This window comes from Maniola jurtina, chromosome 9 (assembly GCF_905333055.1).
Source record: "Maniola jurtina chromosome 9, ilManJurt1.1, whole genome shotgun sequence".
NCBI lineage: Eukaryota > Metazoa > Arthropoda > Insecta > Lepidoptera > Nymphalidae > Maniola > Maniola jurtina.
The window spans coordinates 11319382-11335098 of record NC_060037.1 but is presented as its reverse complement, the minus strand read 5'-3'; the positions used below and the strand labels follow the sequence as shown (position 1 = coordinate 11335098).

At 36.1% G+C, this 15717-nt stretch overlaps 2 protein-coding genes across 4 annotated transcripts; one reads left to right on the top strand and one right to left on the bottom strand.

Moving 5' to 3' along the window:
• Positions 1-2041: 2041 nt before the first annotated feature.
• LOC123868060 (mitochondrial thiamine pyrophosphate carrier-like) lies at positions 2042-4021 on the top strand. The gene has a single exon (XM_045910404.1). The coding sequence runs from the start codon at positions 2153-2155 to the stop codon at positions 3116-3118; it is 966 nt and encodes a 321-aa protein (XP_045766360.1). The 5' UTR covers positions 2042-2152; the 3' UTR covers positions 3119-4021.
• A 377-nt stretch (positions 4022-4398) lies between these two features.
• LOC123868059 lies at positions 4399-9018 on the bottom strand. Of its 3 annotated transcripts, none has more exons than XM_045910401.1 (3): positions 8688-9018; positions 5712-5890; positions 4399-5383 (listed from the first exon to the last, which is right to left on the bottom strand). In XM_045910401.1, the coding sequence occupies exons 1-3, from the start codon at positions 8773-8775 to the stop codon at positions 4550-4552; spliced, it is 1101 nt and encodes a 366-aa protein (XP_045766357.1). In that variant the 5' UTR covers positions 8776-9018; the 3' UTR covers positions 4399-4549. The 3 variants fall into 3 exon arrangements, with proteins under 3 accessions (XP_045766357.1, XP_045766359.1, XP_045766358.1); XM_045910403.1 differs by lacking the exon at positions 8688-9018 and adding an exon at positions 6474-6518; XM_045910402.1 differs by lacking the exon at positions 8688-9018 and adding an exon at positions 6332-6450.
• Positions 9019-15717: the final 6699 nt, after the last annotated feature.

Below are 15717 nucleotides of genomic sequence, written 5' to 3'. Positions count from 1 at the left end.
AAAAAGAAATGTATAATGTATGTAATGCGGCAGATATTGGGAGAATTTTTGTATTACAAAAAAGGGCAATACGCGCAATTTATAACTTAAAACCACGCGATTCACTTCGAGAAAAATTTAAGGAAATAGGTATCCTTACCGTAGCCTCTCAATATATTTACAACAACATAATTTTTGTAAGACAAAATATTCTTAGTTACAAGAAGGTTGGCGATCTACACAACAGGCTGACTAGACACCGTAACAGGCTTGCGACTCCTACGCTTCGTCTCAGGAAGGTCCAAAAGTCATTTGTGGGAATGGGTATAATCTTCTATAACAAAATTCCTCAGTCAATTTTGGACTTGCCTTTACACAGGTTCAAAAAATCTATTAAAAATATGCTCCTGAGAAAAGCATATTATACTATCGAAGATTATGTAAATGATAAAAAAGCGTGGATTTGAACTTCGATTCGCTCCAGCAATGCGCAGGACTTCAATTGCTTGTATACATGGCATAATATTGTATATCAAATCATTGAAAAGAGCAACCGCCGAGTTTCTTGCTGGTTCTTCTCGGTAGGAAAGGCATTCCGAACCAGTGGTAGATGCTTTTGACGATTCGAAAGAACTTGTAAAAGTCTAATTGAATAAAAACATTTTGAATTTGAATTTGTATATCAAGAAAAAATAAACTTGAAATAGATGGATCGAGTGCGATATCAAATCATAGCAGTTACTATGAAAATTTCGAATACATGTATATAATGATTTATACATATTCAAATATAAATCAATCATCTGCGGTGAAATCTTTAAAAGTAGTTGGTGGGTTTTTGTACTTTCAGTTTTGAACTTTATCTTATTTTGTTTTTGTATCCCTAGCTGACTCGCGTAGCAGTGCACTTATTTTTGATGAATAAATACCTACTCAAGTGTAACATCTGCATTTTTGTACCTGTTAATCCCTTTCATTGTACTGTCCATTGTTTTGCGCTTACGGTAAGTACGATTTAGTACTAACAATAAAATTTGAAAAGATTGTAAAGGACCATAAATAAGAAAAATTGCTCAATGTCTTTATGAGTATTAGTAGCATTGCATTATATTTTCGACTAGCTGATACCCGCGACTTCGTTCGCGTGGATGTAGGTTTTTAAAATTCCCGTGGGAACTCTTTGATTTTCCGGGATAAAAAGTAGCCTATGTGCTAATCCAGGGTATAATCTATCTCCATTCTAAATTTCAGCCCAATCCGTCCAGTAGTTTTTGCGTGAAGGAGTAACAAACATACACACACACACACACACACACACACACACACACACACACACACACACATACAAACTTTCTCCTTTATAATATTAGTGTGATAATATTGCAAATTAAATATTTAAGACTTTTTAAATTTTAGACGGATTTCACATTTATTTTACCAGCCTTTATAAATATATATGTGAAAATTAATATAGTAGGTGTAATTATTTATACTGTGCATGATAAGGGAACCATATTTTCGTAAATATGTATAAGGAAAGTTGAATTTTGTATAATTTCTTGACTCTCTTATACTTACACAAGTATATAAAAGATTAGTATTAAGTACTGACTACAATTATAAGTTTTATTCACTCGTACTTAATCTATAAAGACAATACACTGTTTTAAAAACATCACTGTTTTAAAAAAAACGACAAACTAACACCACATACTTAAAAATATTGAAAAAATAATCCGTTTGAAAATCGTCTAGGATCAAAACGGTTTGTTATAAACTAAACTGAACTCGGTACGTCCGTTCACGGAAACAAACAAAGAACCTCGGGTAAATACCTAAACTTGCCAAGCAGGCTCATGCGTTAACGCTCTTAACATCTAATATTTTAAAAAGCGTAGGTATGTCGGCGAGCGCCGGCACAGATGGGGTCCATACTTGTATAGTTTAACTAACTTGTTACAAATAACTACAAACTTGACATTGGCTAATCTTTGTAAAGACGGACGAGAGAGAAAAAAAAAAAATATTTTAAAAATGCTTTCAAATTTGTGCCTTACTCCCTTAATTTAAAGGTGGTTTTGCCACTATTGTACTCCGAAATCAGCTGTTTGCAAATGCCCAAAATCACCTTGTGCAAGTCTTAAGATTTAAAATTCGAAAATTATTAATTAAAATGGGGCATTTTTTGCAAAATATTGAATCTAAAATTAGCGTGACTCAAAGTGCAATCGCTGGTGGTGCCGCCGGAGCCGTGACTAGAGCCATTGCACAGCCGTTAGATGTGTTAAAAATAAGGTTTCAATTGCAAACTGAACCTATACAACAAGGATCGAAGTATAGTTCGATATTACAAGCCTTAAGGTCCATTGTGAGAGAAGAAGGCGTATCTGCATTATGGAGCGGCCACATCCCCGCGCAACTGCTATCGGTAACATATGGAATTATTCAGTTTTCGACATTCGAAAGACTGTCTCAAACATGCCAGCAAACGGACCTTGAATTTTACCTCACGCATAAACATTGGGTGACCTTCTCTAATGGTGCGATAGCTGCTACTGTTGCTACAATATTATCATTTCCATTTGATACTGTAAGAACTAGATTAATTGCTGAAAAGAAAACTTGTAAAGCATATAAAGGTTTCCTAAACGCATTTACTCTTATGATTAGAAACGAAGGTGCTAGTGCGTTGTACAAAGGTATTATGCCAACAATAGCTCAAATAGCCCCTCATGCAGGCATACAGTTTGCTGTATACAAATTGTTTACTGAGCACATATTTAATAGAATTAAATTTTTTCAACGTAGTAAAAATGTTAGTGAAGTAGTAGAATCGTCTTTAATAGCAAATGTATTAGCAGGTGGTACTGCTGGCTTTGTTTCTAAGACGGCAATATATCCATTTGATGTTGTAAAGAAAAGGTTACAGATTCAAGGTTTTCAACAGTATAGAAAGGATTTTGGTAGGCAGATTTACTGTAATGGGTCAATACACTGTATAAAACTGACGATCGCCGAGGAAGGTTTCCTAGCTCTGTACAAAGGTTTTGGTCCTAGCATATTGAAGGCAGTATTTGTTTCAGCGTTACATTTTGCTGTGTATGATGAGATTAAATATTTGATATTAAGAATGCAATAAGTAAAATGTAAAGTAAATCATACTCATTTGGTTTTGTAAAGTATAAAGCGTTTTTTTTAAGTTTCAGCTAAAATATCTCACTACACCTAAGTAAGTTATATGAATTGAGAATTTCTTACTGTTAACATAAATTATAACTTTACAAAAAAAGTAGGTAATTCAGTCCCTGGTTTCCAGTTACATAAAATATTCATTTCCTAGTTATTTACCTACTTGTCTTCAAGTAGGTAAATAATTAGAAATAAAATAGGCAAAGAACTTATCCCATTTTAATATATTTTAATACTTCTTAATTTCTCAGACAGTTAATATTACCTATAATAAGTGATAATGGTAAAGGTGGGGAGATGGGGGAACAAATGGGGAAGATGAAAATGTCGGAAAAAAATACATCATTTGGTTGGTTCTTATTTTACTTTATGTGGCATTGTAACACATGCTGGGTTAAGCTAGTCAGTAGTAATATATAATTCATGTTAACTGCATCCACACCAGTAACACAGTTTTGCGATCTTTGCATTGTGAGTTCATCTATGATTATTACATTGAAGAACAAATTGTTTTTAAGTTAAAAAGATTATATTTGCAGCAAAAATAAATACCGAATACAATGTTCAACACTTGCAAAGTTTATTGATGTGGAAGCACCTTTAGAAGAAAGTTTTGCCAATCTGGTTCCTTTTTGTTTTAAGTAAAAATGTGGTCATTATCCTTTTGTATAGTGTTATTTATGTAGGTAGGTAGCTTACATGATCCTATAAATAGCTTAAGTAATGAAAAATCTGTGATAGCGAGTGTGTGATGGTAAGCTTATGTAGGAAGAATATACCTGATCTGTCATAATTTATACGTAATTATTAATAATAATAATTTATCAAATCATTAAAACTTTAATTATTTTAACATGTATTTTATTTTACACTCATCAAAAATATTTAACACTTTATACAAGTATTTTTGATAGGTACAGTACTGAGGCCCTCTGAGGCCCCTCTCAAAACAAATTTTATTTCACTTTTAAAATTTTGTAGGCTCAGGTTTTATAAAAGACATTGATGCCTTGTCTGGCTAGGGGCCTTGGCATGTTTTCTGCTCCGCCACTGTACCTATAACGTTTGTATTTATAAATAGTACAAGATGGAAATAGTTTTAACAACACTGAGTAAACGTGCAAGCAAATAGGATTTTGCTTTAAATCAGTCCAGATTGCTTTCAAGAAATTTTTTCGGGATGAACACATAGGATTAGCCAACTTTCGTTTTAAGGTCAAATCAATTTTGCAGCGGTTTCAAAAAGATCAAATTAATGTCTAAGAAATGCTGTAATATAAAACCGCATATTCAAAAGGAAAGTAACCTAATCCAAAAAACTTATTAATCATCGTATTTGCCCTTATAGGTATGCAACTTTTGTACAATAAAAAGATTATCATCATCCATATGAGATCACGTAACCCATATTCCTCATTAACGTATCCTTGATCGCGGGCTGTAATTCTTTCTTCATGTATGTGGTTAAAAGCGTCCTTATTCCCTTCGTAAAAATATCCTCCATTTCACGCGAAATATCTTCCACCTCATCTAACTCATCTTCAGGTCGAAAGAGTTTACTCCTTTCGTAATTAACTCTGTTGTTACTCGATTCATACATATAATCCCAATCGTTTGATGTTCTGCCATTTAAGTTTTCTTCCTCAGAAGGAGTCTCTAAATGTGGTTCGAATGAGAATTCATCAGAACGTCGTTTCCGTTTCAAAGGCAAATTGTCCTTGTTCTTTATGGAGTTTCTGTTCACATATTTCTCACAACCATAAGCGTAAACGCTGATGAAGCCTGGTTCAACGAACTCTGAATCAGTTTTAACGTTGAATTTGCCGGGCTGCTGATTCAGCGGCCGAGTGTGGAATCCAATCCCGGCCTTTCTCAGTCTTAGTATCATGTTACACCCATTTGTGTTGCGCTTCGCGTATCCTGTATAAGAGTCGTATTGTAAATCAGCGTAATTCCTTCTTAGTCTTCGATTTTGTGGCACGTTACGATCAAGATCGTTTGCTTCATATAAGTCTACGTTGCCGCTTATGGTTAAATCGTGAAATAGTAGCATTGTGTCGAGGGAAACGTTTCTTGGATCGAAATAACATTTTTCAACGCGAACCCAATTCGAGTTTTGTGGTAGTCGCACCCGCATCCTTGTTACATACATATCGACGGGGGCGGTTCTCAGTGCTTGGTGCAAACTGTAGCCGTTGAGATCGATGCTTTGACTCTGCGAGAATGACAAATGAAATATAAATAAGTATCTAATAAAACAGTTGCGCTTGTCGGCCAAGTTTGTCGTTTGTAACCTGATAGCACTTTTCGTGCCTCAGAGAGCACGCTAAGCTGATAATTCCGGTGTTTATCACTACCGATGATAATCGCTTATTCTAAGCAAAGAAACAAAAGGGCCTTTCGTAATGCAATTGTTAAGATACATAATAATAGAGCTAAAAAAACGTACTGTATTTTAACATCAGAATTGTCACCGTGGCCGTTGATAAATCAGATGAATTTTAATTGCCTAAAGTGATTACTAATTAGTGATTACTGATTACCAATGGGGTGTCTAAGCTTTTAGGCTGATTCCTCTTTCTTCGTTTTATCTGCTCCAGTGCAGATTCAAGGCGAGCCGAGCATCTTTCCCCCGCAACTGGAACAGATGTTAGTGGTGGAAGACCAGGCCCCATCGGCCTGTCATACCGCTTCATCTCGAACAGGGGAAGAAATCTTGAACCTGAAACAAAAGAAAACTTTGAAAAGAAAGTAAAAAAGCCATGTGTTCAAAATGTTTTCTGCAAAAAATCTCCCAAAACGAATTGCATAATTTTTTATCGTTGCGTTTTTTATTTTTTGTTAAAGTGTAAGTTGTATAATTTGAATATAAGTACAAAAATTAAATTAATGCTTCGTTATAATATTATGTAGACATGTAGACATAAATACATATAGACATAATAATATGAGGCCCCCCTTGCATTAGGGCCTGGCATTTACCGAGCTTTCCGACATAATTTTATTATTATCCTTAGTAAGCTTAGCGTTAATTTGCAGAAAAAAACTGAGGGCAGAAAAATAGATAAAACAAAAAAAACAGAGGGAAAAGATAAAAATATAAAGATATGATAAGATTAAAAAAGGAAAGTTAACTAGCAATTATTTTCCATAGCGTTCCTACCTTTTCACTTCCATTGTCTCGTGCTTAGAACCGTGAAATGGCAGACGACAAACATCGAGAGTTTATTCACGAAATTACTTGAAATACAATAAAATAAAAATTACTGACCTGTTGTTAATTTTAAATTATTTTACCTACCTACCTAATTTAGTTCAGTGGAGAATTTTTACTAATAACACGGTGTTTCTCTGATTGGACAACTAGGTAGGTAGTTTACTGGTCTGAAATAATCTAAACTCTTTTTTTTATTGATTCGTCAAATATTGAAAATAGTAAGACCCTAGTGGTTAGTAAAAGACTTGCTGACAATCATCATTATCAACTTATCACCGACTCACTACTAAGCACGGGTCTTCTCTCAGAATGAGAAGGGTTGGGCCATTCTTACCACTCTGGCCAAGTGCGAATTTATGGAGAACTTTCAGGCATGCAGGTTTCCCCACGATGGGAACATTATGGAGAACTCTCAGGCATGCAGGTTTCCCCACGATGGTTCTACACGTTTAAGAACATTATGGAGTACTCTCAGGCATACAGGTTTCTCCACGATGGTTCCACACCTTTAAGAAAATCATGGAGAACTCTCAAGCATGCAGGTTTCCCACGATGGTTTCCTTAACCATTAAAGCAAGTGATATTTAATTACCTAAAGCGCACAATTTACTCGTAATTCCGAAAAGTTAGAGGTGCGTGCCCGGGATCGAACCCCGGGCCCCTGAACATGGAACGACGACGACCTGGCCGACGTCTTTACCACTAAGCTATCACCGCTTTTTATATATATCTTAGTTGTATGTATGTTTGTTTATTTCATTTATTTGCATAGATTGAGGAGAACAATTTTAGATATGCTTATGGGTACAGTAACTACAATTAAGTAGTAGTACAGAGTAGTAGTTTAGTAGACAATTAGTCCAACGAAACTGATCTGAACCTGGGACCTTTCGAATTTCAATAAGGAATTGAAGTTTACAGCGATATGTGTATAATAGAGATGTACTATACCTACTTGATGCCTTTAAATTATGTGAATCAAAATAATTCGTAATGGAAAGCGTGGGAAACGGCGGCATTGCAATTTGTATTCAAAAAGTGTGGGTATTTTTTGAAACAGTTATGTCATGTTTCAGTGTGGTAACTACTGAAAGCGAAATTTTTATGCAAAAGTTCGAGAGTTGTAGGTTTTCTAATATTTATAGACCAAATTAACTAAGCCGAATAGAAAAGTTATAGACCGTACTATAGAATTTTTAATCTTTGCCCTTTTGTAGGTACGCAAAAAAACCACGTCATTTCTCCGGTAGTTTTAAAGAAAATTGTATAAGTACACACACACACAAGCAATACCTACCTAAACGTATTAGGTATCTATAGGTACTTATCTAACATCTGCGTTCCTTCGGGGTAAACGCGGTCAAGTGCAAGTCGGACTCGCACACGAAGAGTTCCGTACCATCGCCGAGTTTCTTGCTGGTTCTTCTCGGTAGGAACGGCATTCCGAACCAGTGGTAAATTATTTGACGATTCAAAAGCACTTGTAAAAGTTTATTTGAATAAAAATCTTTTCTATTCTATTGTGCAAGAAAATATCTAACACTTTTTTTTCAATTTGCATGGCTGCTATTTTGAAATTTTTATTATTTGTACTATATCAGCAGTAGAAATACACACTAAAAATTTCAACTCTCCACCTATTACAGTTTATGAGATACAGCCCGCTTACAGACAGACGGCCGGACGGTCAGCGGATGCATAGGAATATGGTCTCGTTGCTACGCTTCGGATACGGAACCCAGCTGATTCCCACTTCCTGATTTCCGAGGCAAAAAATATACCTTCCGAATCAAATTCAAACAGTAATGCACAGTCGTATGCATTCCCGGTTCCAGATGGTCGTAGGTTAAAATTGGATTGGGCCTATCTACGCTCTAGGGAAAAAGGATTAGTCAATACTGCCTACTTAGTTCTTGATCTCGATTGTTACCTACAAGTTCTCAGATAGGTTTTAAAAATCTTTTTTTATTTATTCAGATACAAGTTAGCCCTTGACTGCAAGCTCACCTGATGGTAAGTGATGATGCAGACTAATATGGAAGCAGGCTAACCTGGAAGGGGTATGACCGTTTTTATTAAACCCATACCCCTTTGGTTTCTACACGGCATCGTACCTACCGGTACACTAAATCGTTTGTCGGCATGGCTTTGCCGGTAGGGTGGTAACATACCAAACCCTGCCGGGAATCGAACACGGGACCTCCCACTAATAAGACCACAGCACTTACCACTGCAGTAGGGAGGTGTGTATCCAATTATAGGTCTTGCGACCTTAAAATATTTAAAGTTTTAATAAACTTACTTTTCTCTGACTCTGAATCGGGTAACTCATTATCACTAGCCGAGGCCGTTTTGGCAAACAACAGGAACATCCACCAAAATTTCACCATTCTCACAAACAACAGACATCAAATGTTACCAAAACGCACCAGACTTTTAACAGGTGTCTTGTCTTGCGTAAAAAAAAAATAAACAACTGTCAAATATTGGCGCGAAACTAAACAATGGCTTCCTCTCACCACGGATTCGAGACAAGAAATAAAATGTGGAAGTCAAGAATCAAGAGACAATAAGAAGTGCAGCCAGTGGAAAACGATCCCCGCTCATTCTTTAACTTCTAGACAACGTGAGATCTCATTAGCGACATGTCGCGCGACTAAAATTGGCATAATAACTCCAATTTTACACTCGGATATGACTGACTGTAAATACATCATTCAATCATTGCCTGTCCCAAAAAGTATAACTTATGAAAGTTATAAAATGCAATGGCAACAGTTCATTGTATAGTGTATCCCGATTTTGACTCTAAATTCTGGATGGAAAAGTCTTTATCTACTTATATAAAACAAAAAAAAAAAAAAAAAAATAGTTGGTCTGAACAAGTACATCGGTCCAATGGCATTTCCAATACCTAGGTACCCTATTTATTGTACTAGGTATGTGGAAGGAAAGAGCCCACCGCATTATTCCCCCAAGGAAATCTTTACCATTTGTATTTGTATTTGTATTTATTTATTCTTCGTTTCAGACTTATAAAAGCACTTACGAAAGTCACAATACACTGAAAAAATAAGTCTACCAAATATGTAGGATCTAAATAATAATATCAAAATAACAATAGTAACAATAGTAAACCAAATTTCTAATATTACGTGTACACAAGTACTGTACATAATTTTTAGCTTAGCTCGTTGAATAGCTTGTGCAGGGCTACATTTTCCATGCGTTTTTATTATGTAATTACTGATTAATCCAAAGGAGTCACGACCCACAGCAATGAGTAAATGACGCAGAGAAAGAGAGACGTATCTATAAAGTCAAGTATTAATACGAGTAAAATTCAACATGTCCCAACAACTTCGACAGTCGTAAACAAGACAAAAAGTGGGAAAACAAAAAGTCTCTAGTGTGACCTTAGGTGCCTATTCGTAAGTTATTGTTCTAAGTTTCCGCAGCTCTAATAAATGTTGAGGACCTACTTTAGCTCATGGTGGCAATGGCGGATGAAGGGATATAGAGCGAGAACGTTGTTTTAGATAATTTGTACGATATTTAAGAACAAGCGTGATATGGATCGAACTCGGAGCAAAGGACAAACCAGCTGTTGTGAAAGCTCACGTAACTTTTTTACCCGACTACACGCCAAACCCAGAAGGAAGGATTATGATTTTGGCAGTCTATGTATGTAGCTTTGTATTTATATGTGTTCCACCGTAGCGCCTTAGAAACTACTGAGTCGATTTTGATGAATGAGGTATCAATCGATTCGTTATTATGGTCTGGGGGATGGCCCCAGGCTACATTATATACGATAGAAATCGACCTGACGGATATTATGTAACTAGGCCTACATAATATCCGTCAGGTCGATTTCTTTCCCACTCAATACTTTTGCAGCAAAGAAAAACTTTTGGATACCCCCACTTTTTTAGATGTACCGGTACATCTAAAAAAGTGGGGGTAGCCAAAAGTTTTTCTTTGCTTTAATATTTGCATACTGAAGTTTCAGTAAATATGCAGGGACTATTTTAGATTATAAGACCTTTGTTAACCACCCATATTTAGCAAATAAATAAATTTCAATTTCAATTTCAAAGTATTGAGTGGGATATGAAATGAAAGAGGAAAAAACCGGCCAAGTGCGAGTCAGACTCGCGCAGTTAAGGGTTCCGTACTCGAGTATTTTTTCCAACATTTTGCACAATAATTCAAAATCTATCTAGGTAGTCTATTGAAATGTCTTTATTGTGATCTTCAGCTGCGGTTCTTCGCGGCCCTTTGATGAGCCATAAAAATTAAAAGGTAGCCCAACACGAATTTACCTACCTTGTCGTACAAGATTATTAGGTACTTTTATTAAAAATTAAATGAACATTTTCCTTAAAAAGTGCTGATACGGAGCTTTTTTATTATCACACTTCATCCCACTATTAATATTATCAAGGCGAAAGTTTGTATGTGTGTGTGTGTGTGTGTGTGTGTGTGTGTGTGTGTGTATGTTTGTTACTCCTTCACGCAAAAACTACTGGACGGATTTGGCTGAAATTTAGAATGGAGATAGATAATATCCTGGATTAGCACATAGGCTACTTTTTATCCCGGAAAAACAAAGAGTTCCTACGGGATTTCAAAAAATCTATATCCACGCGGGCGAAGTCGCGGGCATCGGCTAGTTAAAAATAATTATAAAGCAGTGATAAATTACCTACCTTAAGTTTAATAATGCAACTCCACAGATTCTCTGTTCTACTACCTCTACCTAAATCTATCTCTAATTTTCCATCTTAGCGACATCAAGTTCGTGCAAGGTACCTACTTTTCAAGAGATCATAAGTACAAGTAGACTGTGACGTAATTACGAAAAGAAATTGGGTTGTCGCGTCAAATCTCTTCAGTGTCTCCTAGGGATTGCAATGCTGGATCCGCAATCCAGCAATCCAGCTGGATCCAGCACGTTTTTGGTGCTTGCTGGATCCAGCATCTGACGCTGGATCCAGCGGTGCGGATCCGCAATCAGCTTAAAACAAGTAAATTACTTACTTTTCGCGCAAAAACCACAGAATGTCTTTCAGAAAAGTAAATAAAACTGTAACATATTATTTGATTGGCTTCTCAAGTCTGAAATTATATGATAACTTCAACTTCTGTTAAGATTTTTTAAGTGGGAAGTGGGATAGGCTACGCAATTTTATTTCGAAAATTAGTGAGACTGAGAAACTGTGAGCCCTACAAAGTTAGTAAAATAGTACCTAAATGAATAGCTATTTCAGATTAATGATGTATATAATCCCTTATAAAATCTCTTATGGAATGGCTACTGTAAAAGAAAGCACGGTACGTTTTTGAGTCCAACGTTTTCGTTCTGGAAATTCTTTTGACCCTGTGGATGGTCGGAGATCCTAGTTGACAGTGAAGAATTAAAGATGATCGTGGAAGAGGATCTTGCTGCTGGTATCAAACACTACAGCTTTCTTAGATCTAGCCAGATGATTACGACAGGTCTTTACTGTCAACAATTGCAAACCACGCTGGAAAAGCTAGCCGTTAACAGGGCTCTCTCCGTCACTCGTTTCCACTCGTTTCATACAATAGTAGTTCCAATTTCATTTGAATATTAAGCAACCAAAGTCCATGAAATTTCGCAGACATATTCTAGAAACTAGTATCTGTGTCTGTGGTGTTTTAGATTTTTCTAAAATTATGTAGTTTTAACATTACAGGGGCTCAAAGATTTGTATGTAAATTTTTAAGACCGCGTAACTTTGAAACCGAATATTTTAACAGAAATCTGGAAAACCACAGACATAGATATTAGTTTCTAAAATATGTCTGCAAAATTTCATGGACTTTGGTTGCTTAATATTCAAATGAAATTGGAACTACGATTGTATGAAACGAGTGACGGAGAGAGCCCTCTTAAACAACTGAGATTGGTCAATTGCTCTAGCACACTGCTGCTTCAGGATAACGCTAAACCTCATACTTCACGACAGACGATTACTAAATTAAGGAGCTATGACTGGAAACACACACCATACACATACTCCCCGAACATTGCTCCAACAAATATTTTTTTCGGAATTTAGACTATGTCTTCCAAGGAATAAAATATAATTTCAATTCAGTCCAAAGATTTTATTGCCTTGAAAGATTTTATTGATTCTCGCTCCCACAATTTTTTCAGCAATGGAATCAATAAATTACCTATAAAATGGCGAAAGTGTGTATATAAATAATGAATGGTATATACTTCGATTGATTAAATACAATAGGTACCTAATTTCATTCAAAAAGTTTTTGTTTTTTTGCATATAAATGCTTTTTTCATAGGTAAAGAACTCATATTATAGCTAAAAACAAATATAGGTAGTTAGTTATTAAAGTTTTAACAGTTACAACGTAAAAAAATGTTGCATTTCTTTGAGAAATCGATAAGTGCTGGATCCGCGCTGGATCCAGCTGGATTTGCTTCGATCCAGCAAAAATCCAGCTGGATTGAAAATGCCGCTGGATTGCAATCCCTAGTGTCTCCGAAAGTTCACTGATCTTTGAAGAATTTTGTAGGCTGAGGTATTAACTGATAAACTAAGATACGGTGAGCCACATCAAGCCATTTTAGTCTTTGAGTTCATGAAAACAAGAATTAAATTTATGTAAAAAATCAGCGGCATAATTTTTTTACTGTTTACGAGTTTGCGCTTCACTGATCTCACCTTGCGATTTGATAAAGTGATGAGATGATGTACCTACCTATTTACCTACTTAGTAATTTGATTGCAATTATATTCGTCATGTGACAGATGGATAAAATAAATAATAATAATTATTTGTTTAAGAAAAATAATTAATAATAATGGTGTAGGTAATCATAATATTCCGTACACCAGTACCGCCGACATTAGGCAGGTATAATACTTAAAATTTAGGCCATAATAAGAACTAGGTAGGTAAGATAATAATATAATCAATATAGAATATAATATAGGTAGATAGGTACCTACTTAGTAGATAGTAGTTAGATACTCCTCAAAATACCTTTGTAATTTTGTTATCACAATAAGTAATGCCTTAGGCTGTGTGGCTTAGGTAAGTATCATTATGATCAACCCATATACTTATCAGTAGCAAGCACTTATTATTATATTATTCAGTAGGTACTGTAGCCAATTTCAACACATCTAGTAGATACATACATGTAAGTGGGTAGGTACTTGGTATTGATATTGAATAATTGAGGAACTCAACCGTTTGGCCCCTAGTGTCCGGTTGGTGGGTCAATCAATTTGACAATTGATTGATTTGTATGGAAACAATGATCTGATTGTAGTATTATCTACATCGATATAGGTAGGGTGATTTGAATTCCACAGATAAATCTTTGAATGATTGGAGACTCATAAACTTAGGTAAAAAAATTGGTTGTCTGTAAAGTCGGTTTACTGACGATAGTTGAACGTGACAACAAAGGCCGATTGTGCTTCTTTGTGGCTCGTTCCGCGCTCTCGCTTGCACTTCAAGCCTTACATGGAACGCCTCAGAGCGACGTAACGCCGCATGAGTCATGTTTTTTCGTGCGTGCAGCCGGCTCTATCGAATTATAAGACGTTGTCACGTCAAAAAAACGGTGATATTCCAAAGTCTCACTTCAGCCTTTCGCAATTCAGGCGGTCCGGACTCCGGAGTTCAATCCTTGGCATGCACCTCTAACGTTTCGGGGCTATGTGCATTTTAAGCCATTAAATATCACTTACTTCCTGAGGATTCTTCATTATGACTCAATATGTGACGTGAAGTCTGCCAATCCGCATTGCATTGGCACCCAACTGCCAAAGCGTGGTGGACTGTGATCTAACCCTTCTCATTCTGAGAGGAGACCCGTGCTCAGAAGTAGGTACATAATAACCGGCGATTGGTAGAGACACCAGAATAAAGAAGGTTTGAATAAACTGAATAAATAAAATACATATAGGAATAAGACGTAGTAGAGTCTTATTTTAACCTTTTGCAGACACTCCCCCAACTTTACTTACTGGCATAGGTAATTCGAACAGTAAGGATATGGAACGCCCTTCCAGCACTAGTTTTCCCCTCCACTTTTAATATTGTGTACCTACCTTTAAGTCAAGAGTGAATAGGCTTCTAGGTACCTATCGCTTCATCTTCATTCAGGCTGCATCATCACTTACCAGCAGGTCTGATTACAGTCACGTATCTTTCCATGTTTTACCACTCTATCTCGATTGCCATATTGCCTTAATAAACGGGAAATATACTGACTGAGGGCTGATTTTTCAATCGTCAAACACCTTTTATCTGAAGAATAAAATCGAGGTTTTGACATTTTTCCTATAGGAAATCTGTCAAACGTTTTTATTCCTCAGATAAAAGTTATTTGACGATTGAAAAATTGGCCCTAAGTCTCTGACTCAGATCTATCATCTACGTTTATGAAACTTGTGCTGTTCTTTTGTAAGAACGTAGTAGTATTGTGGACGACATCAGAGTGTGTGGAAGCTGATGAAGATCTTGTAGAATTACTTCTGCTCTATGAAGTAGATCACACTAATATTATAAAGGAGAAAGTTTGTATGTGCGTGTGTGTATGTTTGTTACTCCTTCACGCAAAAACTACTGGACGGATTGGGCTGAAATTTAGAATGGAGATACATTATACTCTGGATTAGAACATAAGCTACTTTTTATCCCGGAAAATCAAAGAGTTCCCACGGGAATTTTAAAAAACCTACATCCACGCGAATGAAGTCGCGGGCATCAGCTAGTAATCACACTAATATTATAAAGGCGAAAGTTTGTATGTGTGTGTGTGTATGTTTGTTACTCCTTCACGCAAAAACTACTGGACGGATTGGGCTGAAATTTAGAATGGAGATACATTATACCCTGGATTAGCACATAGGCTACTTTTTATCCCGGAAAATCAAAGAGTTCCCACGGGAATTTTAAAAAACCTACATCCACGCGAATGAAGTCGCGGGCATCAGCTAGTTGTAACATAATGTAGGTAATGTGTATGTTCAGTTGGCAAACACAATACCCATTTGTATGGGAAATTAAATCACCAAAAAATACATGGCATATAACAAAATATCGCAATATAAAAGAAGAACTTGAGACATTTCGGAAGTAAAAGTGAAGAGAGTAATAAAGATATTAATTTTAACATACTTATACAGAATACGCAAAGCCTAAAAAACAAATCACACATATTAACAAGCTTCCTCGAGGAACAAAATATTGACGTTGCTTGCATCTCCGAAACATGGATCTCCGAATCTCAAAAAGACTTAGTTACAGTAGATGGCTACAAC